Genomic DNA, 11,579 nt, shown 5'->3' on the forward strand with positions numbered 1-11,579 from the left:
ACCAACGTCGCCGCATTGCGCGGGTACCCCTCTCGTATTTTCAAAAGAAAATAAGATAGATTATATCATTATCAATTTCAATTTTAATTGATAATATGGAGTTATGGACAACTACTAAACTCGTGGCATATACTTAAAACAATGAATAAAATCTTGACAAAATCTTGAGTTATTTTCTTCTGTTTCTTGGACAAACTAGTACTAGTACCTTCCTCCACACATAAATCCACCTAGATGCCATACCTTTACCGACCACGTACACTTATTCACACCCTCTACATTTCCTTTATTTATTTATAACCCCATTCCCCACTTCCCATAGCGCTCACACTCTACTTTCGGATCCAATTCTATCCCCCGCCCCCTTCTATCATTTTTTATCAACAACAACAACAAAAAAAAAGTTTTAGTTAAGCTAAAATTAAGGTTAGCCACATAAACCATATATGGCCATCAAAGTTTACGGGTCCCCTGGCTCAACCGCAACTCTCCGGGTTCGGGCTTGCCTTGCCGAGAAGGACCTTGACTATGAGTATATTAAAATCGACATGGGTAAAAAAGAGCACAAGCACCCAAATTTCCTTTCTCGTAACGTAAGTTTAATATATTATAACTATATATTTTTTATATGTATACATTTATTCCACTCCTGATCTCTTATATTATAGCCGGGAGTATTTGATATAATGTAATGTGTGTTTTTTTAAAAAAAAGAAATTCTGTTTTTGCAGCCATTTGGTCAAGTCCCAGCTTTTGAGGATGGTGATCTCGAACTATTTGGTATGAAAATCTAATTAAAAACTTTGAATAATTGCAATTTTCTTGATTTTATTCCGTTGTGTGCAAAAATATAAGTACAAGTACTGTAATAACAAAGAAAAGCCCTCTAGCTTTAGGCTATTATTAAAGTTTTCGTTTTATATACATTTGATATAGAACTAGTATTATCAACCCGTGCTTCGCAGTGGTTCGAAAAAATAACATCTTTGAATACGAAGTTGACATATGATTGAAGAATAAGTGCACAATCAATTGCTACTTTTTAACTATATTATTTACCTAATGATTTTTAAAATACTATATCATTCCAAACGTTACACATTAATCAGGAGAAAGATAACAACATTCTCGACAAACAATATCGTAAAGCGATACAATAATTAAATTAAAGACTAAGCTTATTTTAAAAATAGGTGCATCGTAAATAACGGAGTAAAGATTTGGTGTGAATGAAAGGTTTACATTTGGGATATAGATTCTCTAAAGTTGTTTTAAACTTCATAGGTGAAGTTGAGAATATCTTGACCTTTGGATTAAAATCAAAGGTCATGATTTAAATATGATTTTTGAATGTTTGACATTTGATTTTAATCCAATAATCCAGATGCCAATTTTACATATGAAATTAGGTTTTAACTTTAGAAGATCTCAATCTTGAAATGAACTTTTTCTTGGAAAATGTCATACATGTGTACATGCACACCCATCTCAATAGTCCATATATCAGAAAAAAAAACTAAATTGAGTAATTAGAACTTGTAACATAGGCATTAAATAGTACTCCGTATATTTTTAGAAATGATTAGTCTAAAAATCAATCTTCCTAACTTTTAGATGAGGATATATGAAAAAATCAAATGTAGGATTAGGAAAGAGAATTAGTGTTATTCACATGTCACTATTTTAGGAGGATTTTTAGTAGGATAAATCATTTTCCAATAGTATAATATAGTTATTGCTACCAAACTTGTATAATATAGTTATTGCTACCAAACTTGTACCTTGCGTATTAAGTAGGATAGTTTTAGCTACAGTAAAATCTCCTCACAAAACGACATTAATATTTAGTATTTAACTCGTTATGGTACCCGCACGTTATTGCGAAACATATTTTTAATTTACACAACAAAGTTTTCTATATAGACAATATATAATATATAATAGTATTAATGTAATACAAATACATTTATATCAAATATTCAAACCATATTGAAAAACAAAGAAAACATTTAACAATGTGAAAAAATAGAACAAAACAACTATAAATGCAAAAAAATGACATTCCGACAACGGTGATTTAATATTGTATTTTGCTTTAAAATTTTCATTAACGTAAACGTGTGAATGTTGTTTGATTGAAACATGAGAACCCAACAGTTTGGTGTCAAAAAATTGAAAACGAAAACTTTGATTGGGGGCAAAAGCTAAATGACAAAAACTTTAGGGGTAAGAATGGAAAAAAGACAAAAAGTTAAAATATGTTATAGCATATTAGCATGTATATAGTAAATTTGTACTATGCTAAAAAAAAAGTTAAAAGATATAAAGTTTTAGGGGTGAAAATGAAAATTTATAAAAGTAAAAGTAGTTGTACATCATGCTTAAAGACTTGTGCATGTCATATTGCTTTTTAGTATGTTCACTCTTCCCGAAATGAGCGAATTGCATGTAGAGATCCGTAGGGGCTTATAGTTTAATATATAATAATATATAAATTATAACTCTGTACATAGATACAAAATATCGCGTTTTATATATTTATTGAACCTGATATCCAAATAAATTGGTCATATTTTGTCAATTATTATTATTGTTATTGTTATTCTTATTTAATGAATTAGGGATGTATTTGGTTAAATGATTAGAATCAAGGGCTATTACACAATACCTAGCTCACACATACGCCGACAAAGGAACCGATCTAGTAATCAAAGATCCAAAAAAAATGGCAATAGTGGCTGTGTGGATTGAAGTGGAGTCTCAAAAGTTTGAGCCCGTCAGTTCAAAGCTAGGTTGGGAGTTAGCTTTGAAGCCAATGTTTGGCATGACAACGGACGAAACGGTTGTGGCCGAGAACGAAAAGAAGCTGGAAGATTTGCTTGATGTGTATGAATCAAGGTTGTCAAAAAGCAAGTATTTAGGAGGGGATGACTTCACATTGGCTGATCTTCACCACCTCCCTAACCTTAAGTACTTGATGGGGACAAAGGTTAAGAGGTTGTTTGATGCTCGTCCTCATGTGACTGCATGGGCTAACGATATCCTGTCCAGGCCGACTTGGGTGAAGGCGTTTACATCGCAATAGTTGTGTTTGAAGTTGTTTCGGTATGAATGATGTCCACGCGTTAAATGTTGTGTTACATGAGAATGGATATGTATGTGTTTTAACTTTTAAGGGCAATCTTATGTTGCCTTCTTAATAAAACTTGAATAAATGTTTTAAATTATTGTTGAAATGTATTAGTGTGTAGATATATATGAAACGAAAATAAGACAAATTATATCATTATCGATATCAATATATCAACATTAATTGATAATATGGACAACTATTAAACTCGTGGCATATACTTAAAACAATGAATAAAATTTTGGCAAAATGTTGATTTATACAAACTATAGCACTAACTAGTAATAGTATATTGAAGAACCTTCCTCTACACATAAATCCACCAAACATACCTTTACTGACCACACTTATTCACACCCTCTGCTTTTTATTTATTTATAACCCCACCCCCCCGTATTTCCTATAGTGCTCACATTCTACTTTCGGATCCAATTCTCTCCCCTGACCCTTCTTTCTTTTCTTTTTCTTTTTCTTTTTTTCTCTCAAAAACAGTCAAATTTTGAGCTAAATTTAAGGTTAGTAACATAAACCATATATGACCATCAAAGTTTATGGGTCCCCTGGCTCAACCGCAACTCTCCGACTTCGGGCTTGCCTTGCTGAGAAGGACCTCGACTATGAGTATATCAAAATCGACATGTTAAAAGAAGAGCACAAGCACCCTAATTTCCTTTCTCGTAACGTAAGTTTAATTATTATTACAACAACATAGCCCAATCGCGGGGTATGGGGAAGGTTAACTGTAGACAGTCAATACCTCTGCCTCCAAGTTTAATTATTATTGTCACTATATATTTATATGTATTGTGGTTTTTTTTTTTTTATATATATAATATTTATACTTGTTTCAGCCATTTGGTCAAGTCCCAGCTTTTGAGGATGGTGATCTCGAACTATTTGGTATGATAATCTTAAAACTTCGAATAATTGCAATTTTCTTGATTTTATTAATAAGTTGTGTGCAAAAAAATTAGTATAAGTACTGTAATAATTAACAAACAAAAACCCTCTAGATTAATATTTTTATTGTTATTTATTATTTTGATAAATTGGGGATGTATTTGGTTAATCGATTAGAATCAAGGGCTATTACACAATACTTAGCTCACACATACGCCGACAACGGAACTGATCTAGTACTCAAAGATCCGAAAAAGATGGCAGTAGTGGCAGTGTGGATTGAAGTGGAGTCCCACAAATTTGAACCCGTCGGTGCAAAGCTAAGTTGGGAGCTAGTTTTGAAGCCAATGTTTGGCATGACAACAGACGACACAGTTGTGGCCGAGAATGAAAAGAAGCTAGAAGATTTGCTTGATGTGTATGAATCAAGGTTGTCAAAAAGCAAGTATTTGGGAGGGGATAGCTTCACCTTGGCGGATCTCCACCACCTCCCTAATCTTCAGTACTCGATGGGAACAAAGGTCAAGAGGTTGTTTGATGCTCGTCCTCATGTGACTGCATGGGCTAACGATATCCTGTCTAGGCCGGCTTGGGTGAAGGCGTATTCGTCCCAATAGTTTTGCTTTTGGTATGAATGGTGTTGACTCGTTAAATGTTGTGTTAATTTGATGAGAATGGGTGGTTATATGTGTAGGTAATGTTTTGTTGCCTATTTATTTAATTAATAAAACTTGAATAAACGTTTTAATTTATGGTTAAAATGTATATTAGTCCATTTCCAACCAAGAGTCCAAGACACCAGGCTGCGCCATCCAGATAAACACGAAAATAACGCATAAAAATTTTCGTGCACCGAAGAGAAATAAAACAACCAAGAAAACACAAAAAAAGAACACACACATAAAAAAGTTTAGGATGGGCCAAATGAAAACGATAAATCTAAAGTAGACTAAAGAAATGATCAGATAAATTATTTGTTATATAAAACTTAAACTTATATATATTTGGAGCAATAGCACAACTAAATGAAATAAAGAAAAAACATCACCAAAAGTTAAAATTGGCCGCCAGATCAAAACAAAATAAAAATGCAACAAAAATTAGGATGGGCCAAATAAAAGAAATCCAAAGTAGACCAAATTTAAATAACAAATTCAAAGTGGCCCAAACTAATAATTTTAGTTGGTGGGTGACCTAACCTAGCACTTTCAATAACGTTAATTGATTATGTAGTTATGTAGTGTAATGTAATATAATGTAGGGAAATAATATATTGTAACACCCCAAGCTATGATCGAAATGTCACTGAAAAAATATAGCGTATGCATGAAATTATCGTAGAATAAGTCTAAATGATTAAAAGGGATCTGGTGAATCCAAACATCAAATATAGAGTACAAATGCACAAGGAGCAAGTAACCATCAAGCATTTACAAAAGACTATCAAAAGATGGCTATTAATCCTAAGCATAAAGTAAACAATAGGCAAATGAATCCTTGATCCACGTAAGTCCAAGCCCAAGTCCAACATAATATCAATCAAACTCCACGTCCAAGATTTACTTGAAAAGTGTACTAAACAAAGTCAACATTAGGTTGGTGAGTTTGTAGCAACGGTTCACCAGGAACCATCCAAGTCACAATAAGTATAGAGTATAAGCGAGTCATAATATGCATAAAGTATAAATAAACCATAACTTACAACAAAACATCGCATCATACATGAATGTAAAGAGGGTTACTCATGACGTAACCTAGCTACGTGTTAGTACACGTACAAGTGTCTAATCACAATAGATAAAGAAAGCATAGCATGTGTGCTCAACAATAAGACATCGATAATGTATCATAAGTGTACCATAACAACAACAAAAACCACCACAACCACAATGTTCTCAAGTATGAAATACTTGGTAGTACGTCGTACGAAAGCGCATTCTCAAGTGTGTGACACTTGGTAGTACGTCAAACCAACCAATAAGTACATGCATGGCCAAATCCATTCACAAGTCCATCGTACCACAATCCAACCGAAACCACAATGCACATACATTTCATACGACTTTACATTTAAGGATCCATAGATACGTATATATATACGGTCACCCGCAACCTTCCCAGCACATCTACAACTCATTAAATATATCATCGTCTTCCATGTATGTACTACTATCCTAAACATGTCACATAATCCAATCCAAACACATAATCCAACAACAATAGGTTAAACCGTTAACAAATCAATCAAACAAGTAATCAAGCAATAAGACAATCGTAACTCAAGCCATTCAATCAATAAGTACAAAAGCATGTTCTCAAGTGTAAAACACTTGGGAGTACGTCAACCAATCAATAAGTACAAAAGCATGTTGTCAAGTGTAAAACACTTGGGAGTACGTCAAACAAATCATTAAGTACAAACATAATCAATCTCAATCACAAGCCCATCCATTTCCACTAACAACACGTACTTACATTTTGGAGGGTTTTCCTTTTGTCAATTTCTAGATGCTTATGTATAGGGTCACCCGCAGCCTTCTCACCACATCTAAAACCCTTTGAAGGCATAACCGACTTCCATGTATGTACAACTATCCTAAATAATCACCAAATCACATTCGTATGCGTAAACCATCAACATTCAAACAAAACCATCCATCAATCAACGATCAATCAAACCATTCCATCAATAAAATAACCAATCAAACCATAACTCAATTTAAACATTCGATCACACAATCAAACAATCAAACACGTATGTGTACACTTTTCAGCCCGGATCTCAATTGAGTAGGGAGCTACGGAACTCACCTTGAGCGGTTACTGCAAGTTAAGATTAAGCTAAAAGCGTGCAATATTCACCACAATGTACATCTCGATACAATAAAATTTAACTCTAGTAACCCTAACAAGTTGGTCTAGCAAGTTTAAGTCAAGTCACAAACCCACTAATGCTTAAACAACCTTCTCGAGTATAAACAAGATACTTTGACTCGACATTTTTAGAAATGTAGGAAGATTCATCCCACATAATGATATCACAAGAAACTAGACTCTCATCTGATTACAACGATAAGTCATATGACTCGATTGGATTTACGGATCAAAAGTTATAAGTGTTTGAAAACTGCCAAGGAATGAAACTGGTAAGTGTTGCGCAACAACTAGTTGTGCCTCAACTAGGGACCAAGTTGCGCCTCAACTTCGCGCAAAGACTTATATTTCTGAAATCTTGTTGCGCCTCAACGCGCTAGTTGCGCCACAGTTAGCCCATTTCTGCACAGATAGGGATGGCAACGGGTCGGGTATGGTCCGGGTTTAAGCAGTCCCTGACCCAGACCCGTTTATAAATACCCATCCTAGACCCGGACTAGGACTCGATAGGTCCCCATTTACTTATTAACCGTCGGGTAACGGGTTTCCCCACGGGTAATCGGGGATTCATTAATTTTTCATTTCTTACTTATTTTTTCATTTTAATTTTTATGGATAGACTACAGAGGATATGTTCTGTTAAGCCATTTGAGTTAGTAAGACGGTATAAATTCGTTTGACAGTATCAATAATACATACAAATTCTATAATTTTTAATGGACTTGCTAGTATATATATCGATCAGATCATACATATAATTTCTAATGCATATCTTCCACACATCTACACAGATACAATACACATAATTTTATATTTTAATATATATTATGTGGATATATGTCAATTGCTAGCTCTAAGCATCGAAACAATTACAAATTACCATAAATTGGTATCACAGTTGACTACAACATAATACATCTCATCATTTTTGATGTATCTATCAAATTATGGTTAGATAACTATAACTCTTTTATAAAAGTTATAAAAATAAAAGAACCTTAAGAATCTGAAACTAAGTATATTATGTAATGTATTGTAATATAAACGGGTCGGGTATACGGGTTCGGGGCGGGTTTCGGGTATGCGGGTTTTATTTTAAAACCGGACCCGGACCCGAACCCGTTAAAAAAAATAAAATCATCCCCATATCTCGCCCTATACCCGTTTATCCGGCCCCGAACCCGCCCCAAAAATATCAGGTTTCGGTTTCCCCCATCAGGTCCGGGTTTATTTGCCATCCCTATGCACAGATCAACAGCAAAACACGACCCAAACACCCCCAAAACCCCATTTTTGATTTCCAAGATGATTTGTGATGATCCAAAATCCGTTTTTATTCATTGTTGGACATAATTAAACATAAACAAACATAACCCATCTCATAAACTCAAATGATAACATCAAATTCATGCCCAAAACGTTTGACCCATTTCTAAAACCCTAATTTAACCCTAGTTGCATTTTGACCCGATTCATGACCCGAATTTACTTGAAATCAACTAGAAACAAGTTAATAAACATAAAATGATGATTATGGAATGAGTTTGGCTTACCAAAACTTCCACCTAGTGCTCAAACCCGAAAATATGACACAAATGGATAACCCTTGCAACTTGAAACTCCAAACTTTGATATGAAGAAGATGAGATAAAGAGATGATGATTATTAAACTATTTCAACCTAAGAACATTATATGAGATAAGAATTAAATTAGGGAGAGAGAGAGAGAGGTGAGTGTATTTGTGTGTGTTTGCATTTCATAGAGAGAAGGGGGATAAGAAAATGAATGAATGAATGGATAAATGGATAGGTGGATGTAAGAGTTGGGAAGGGATAAGGTTGAGTCAAGTCTTGGATCATGGGTTGTGGTTGACCCATGTGTTGACCCATCACATTAACTAGTTAAATTAAGTATCCGTCAAGCATCGAGTCACATAATAAGTCGGCCAATCGACCCGTCAAACACGTTATCTAGTCTTAATTATAACTCGAAATGAACTTGTTCATGTCATTAAATAGGATAGTCAAAATACATGTATAGTCAAACGGTCAAATGTTGCGGTTGTTACATATATCTTCTTAATAAGTAATTTAATAACTTTTTAAAAAACCTTAAAATATGATAAATATAAGTCATTCATTCCTTTTCTTAATCTCATTCATTGATTCTACTAAATGTTATGATCGATTTCATAGTTAAAAAGATTTATCATTTTTTTATATAAATATTTTAAATGATTAATTAAATTAACTACTAATTAATAACCAGGTGGCTCAATCTTAATCCCCTGCTTTAAAAAAACAAAGCATAGGTTTTAAAAAACAACATTCTAGCAAAAAGTTTTAAAAAATAAAATTTTAAAAGTTATACCTTAAAGTATTTAAATCCAATTAAAATATAAAAATTAATAAATAAAGATAAAACAAAAACTTTAAAGATAATGGTTTAGCTAAAAACAATCATAATCAAATTACTTATATTAATCAAAACTATATGACAATTCAATCAAAACTAAAATTGAAAAGTTATAAATTTAAAAGGAATAAAATGTAATGTGAAAATCAAAAAGCAAAAGATACACAAAAGAAAATGAGAATGTTTGAACTAGGCATGAACAAATAACCCGAAAACTTAAAATCTGCCTCATGTCCGTCTGAATCCATTTCGAGCCGAACTTACGGAGAGCTTATTGGGCCGGGTTTCGGAGAAAGTCGGGCCGGGTTTTGACATGTGCTGAAAAATGATGAGCAAATGTCCCGAAAACCCGAGACCTATCTCAGGTCTGCCCTAATGCGACCCAATCGACCTGTCTGGGAGCTTAACGAGTCGAGCTTCGGTTCTGGTTTTCGTGCATATCGTCAAGTTTTGGTTTTTACCAGGCCGGGTTTTGACCTGTGCTCATGCCTTGTTTGAACGAATGAACTCTTATCTAATAAGAAGTCAAACCACCTTATTTAAGTTACTTGTTTGTTTAAATCTAGCGGTTATGTTATTTATATTAAAATAACATGTAAATAAAAAAAGTATACACATCTATTTTCAATAAAGACTTCCAACGAAAAATCTAGGAGTTGTTAATAATATGCATAAAAAACTTATACCTTTCATAACAAAAAGTCACCACCTATAAAAACTACTACTACTATAAAAAAAGTAAATTTAAAAATATCATTAAAAATATGAACTTTTAGATGAATTTAAAACTTAATTTATAACTTTTAAATCTTGTTTAAGATGTTATAAATATTTTAAAATTTGGTCAATATAAAAATAATATATTTAATGATTAGTAAATTAAAGCTTACGTCACACCATGTGATGTGCTTATTTATGTTTTTATGAAAGCTTAATATGTTTTAATATGTTTGATTTGCATATTATGCGGGAATATAATCTATAATTAACAAATAAATATAAAAATCAATACGAACTTTTATATAATACGAATATTTTTAAAGTTTTGATTTCATATAAAAATAATATAAGTAATGATTAGTAAATTATTTATGATGCATGCTTTAATTAAAAAGAAATTTAAAAATAAATTCATTAAATAAATAAAATCACATTATATAATTAAAAAGAAAAACATAAAATTAAATAGATGTTATATGATATCGGAATTAGGGTGGACATTACTAGCATCGTTTAAAGGATTCTTAATGTGAACTGATGAGATCACGATACCATCATCCTTGATAATCATGTTATGCAAAACAACACATGCATACATGGTGTTAATGACTTTTTCTTTCTTCCTCATTCATGTTGGTCGTCCTAGGATAACCCACTTGTTCTTCTGAAGCCCAGATTAATGCTCGTTTAATGCCTTTTTTTCATGAACTCTTGGAGTCTTTTCATTACCTTTTCTTTATGATCGAACATTGGGTCCCCTCGATAGTAGCCTTGATTGTAATGTCAGCTGTTTACACTATAGCCTTGCTCACGTACGAGCCCTCCCATAGGGAATTGAATAAACAATAATGACGATTTTTTGAACTGACTTGAAACTTCTTAATTCGTCTTTTCCACGTCAACACTCTCTGGAAACCATATAAATCTGGATTTAATATCTTCAATGATTTTTAAAAACAAGAACTCGAACGTGCGCTAGAGTTAGACGTACATCGATGATTCGTTATCTGGACGTGTGTTTTTAAGTTGAGTGTATGTTTTGGAAATCGTGGATGATAGCTTCGAGAAAATGTTCGTCTCGTTGGAAATTTTTGATGTGAATATTAGATCTTAAAATGTATGTACGTGTTTTATGAAGAATTGTACATATAGAATGTGTGTTTTTAATTAAGTTGAGTGTATATGTGTTTTGGATGGAGTTTATTATACATATACGACATAATAAACAGCCAGCACGCTGCTCCAACATTCACTAGCTCCCAACAATCCAGAAAGATCGAGACACTATCAACGTTCCATTCCATCGTGACTCAGTGAAAGAAAAGAGATAAATCATTATATGAGAAAAAAAAGATAAATAACTGAAACCTGTTGATTCTAAGAATACTCAGGAACAATTCTTCTAAATTATCGTTGATTCACAAATCACAATGAATACCAACAACTTAGGAAATTTCACACAATGTGTATAGGGAGGAAAGAAAACTTTTCATATCATTATCAAAAAAACTGATTACTAACACATATTACATCTCAATT

At 32.9% G+C, this 11,579-nt stretch overlaps 2 protein-coding genes across 2 annotated transcripts; both read left to right on the forward strand.

The window, feature by feature from the left end:
- Positions 1 to 308: 308 nt before the first annotated feature.
- LOC122580927 (glutathione S-transferase APIC-like) lies at positions 309 to 3,236 on the forward strand. Its single transcript, XM_043753070.1, has 3 exons — positions 309 to 593; positions 732 to 780; positions 2,646 to 3,236. Exons 1-3 carry the CDS (start codon positions 447 to 449, stop codon positions 3,083 to 3,085), a joined length of 636 nt encoding a protein of 211 aa, XP_043609005.1. The 5' UTR covers positions 309 to 446; the 3' UTR covers positions 3,086 to 3,236.
- A 291-nt stretch (positions 3,237 to 3,527) lies between these two features.
- Positions 3,528 to 4,654, forward strand: LOC122580928 (glutathione S-transferase APIC-like). The gene is made up of 3 exons (XM_043753071.1): positions 3,528 to 3,812; positions 3,982 to 4,030; positions 4,208 to 4,654. Exons 1-3 carry the CDS (start codon positions 3,666 to 3,668, stop codon positions 4,645 to 4,647), a joined length of 636 nt encoding a protein of 211 aa, XP_043609006.1. The 5' UTR covers positions 3,528 to 3,665; the 3' UTR covers positions 4,648 to 4,654.
- The last annotated feature ends 6,925 nt before the right edge of the window (positions 4,655 to 11,579 follow it).

The sequence above is a fragment of the Erigeron canadensis genome, chromosome 9, assembly GCF_010389155.1.
Source record: "Erigeron canadensis isolate Cc75 chromosome 9, C_canadensis_v1, whole genome shotgun sequence".
Classification (NCBI taxonomy): Eukaryota; Viridiplantae; Streptophyta; class Magnoliopsida; order Asterales; family Asteraceae; genus Erigeron; species Erigeron canadensis.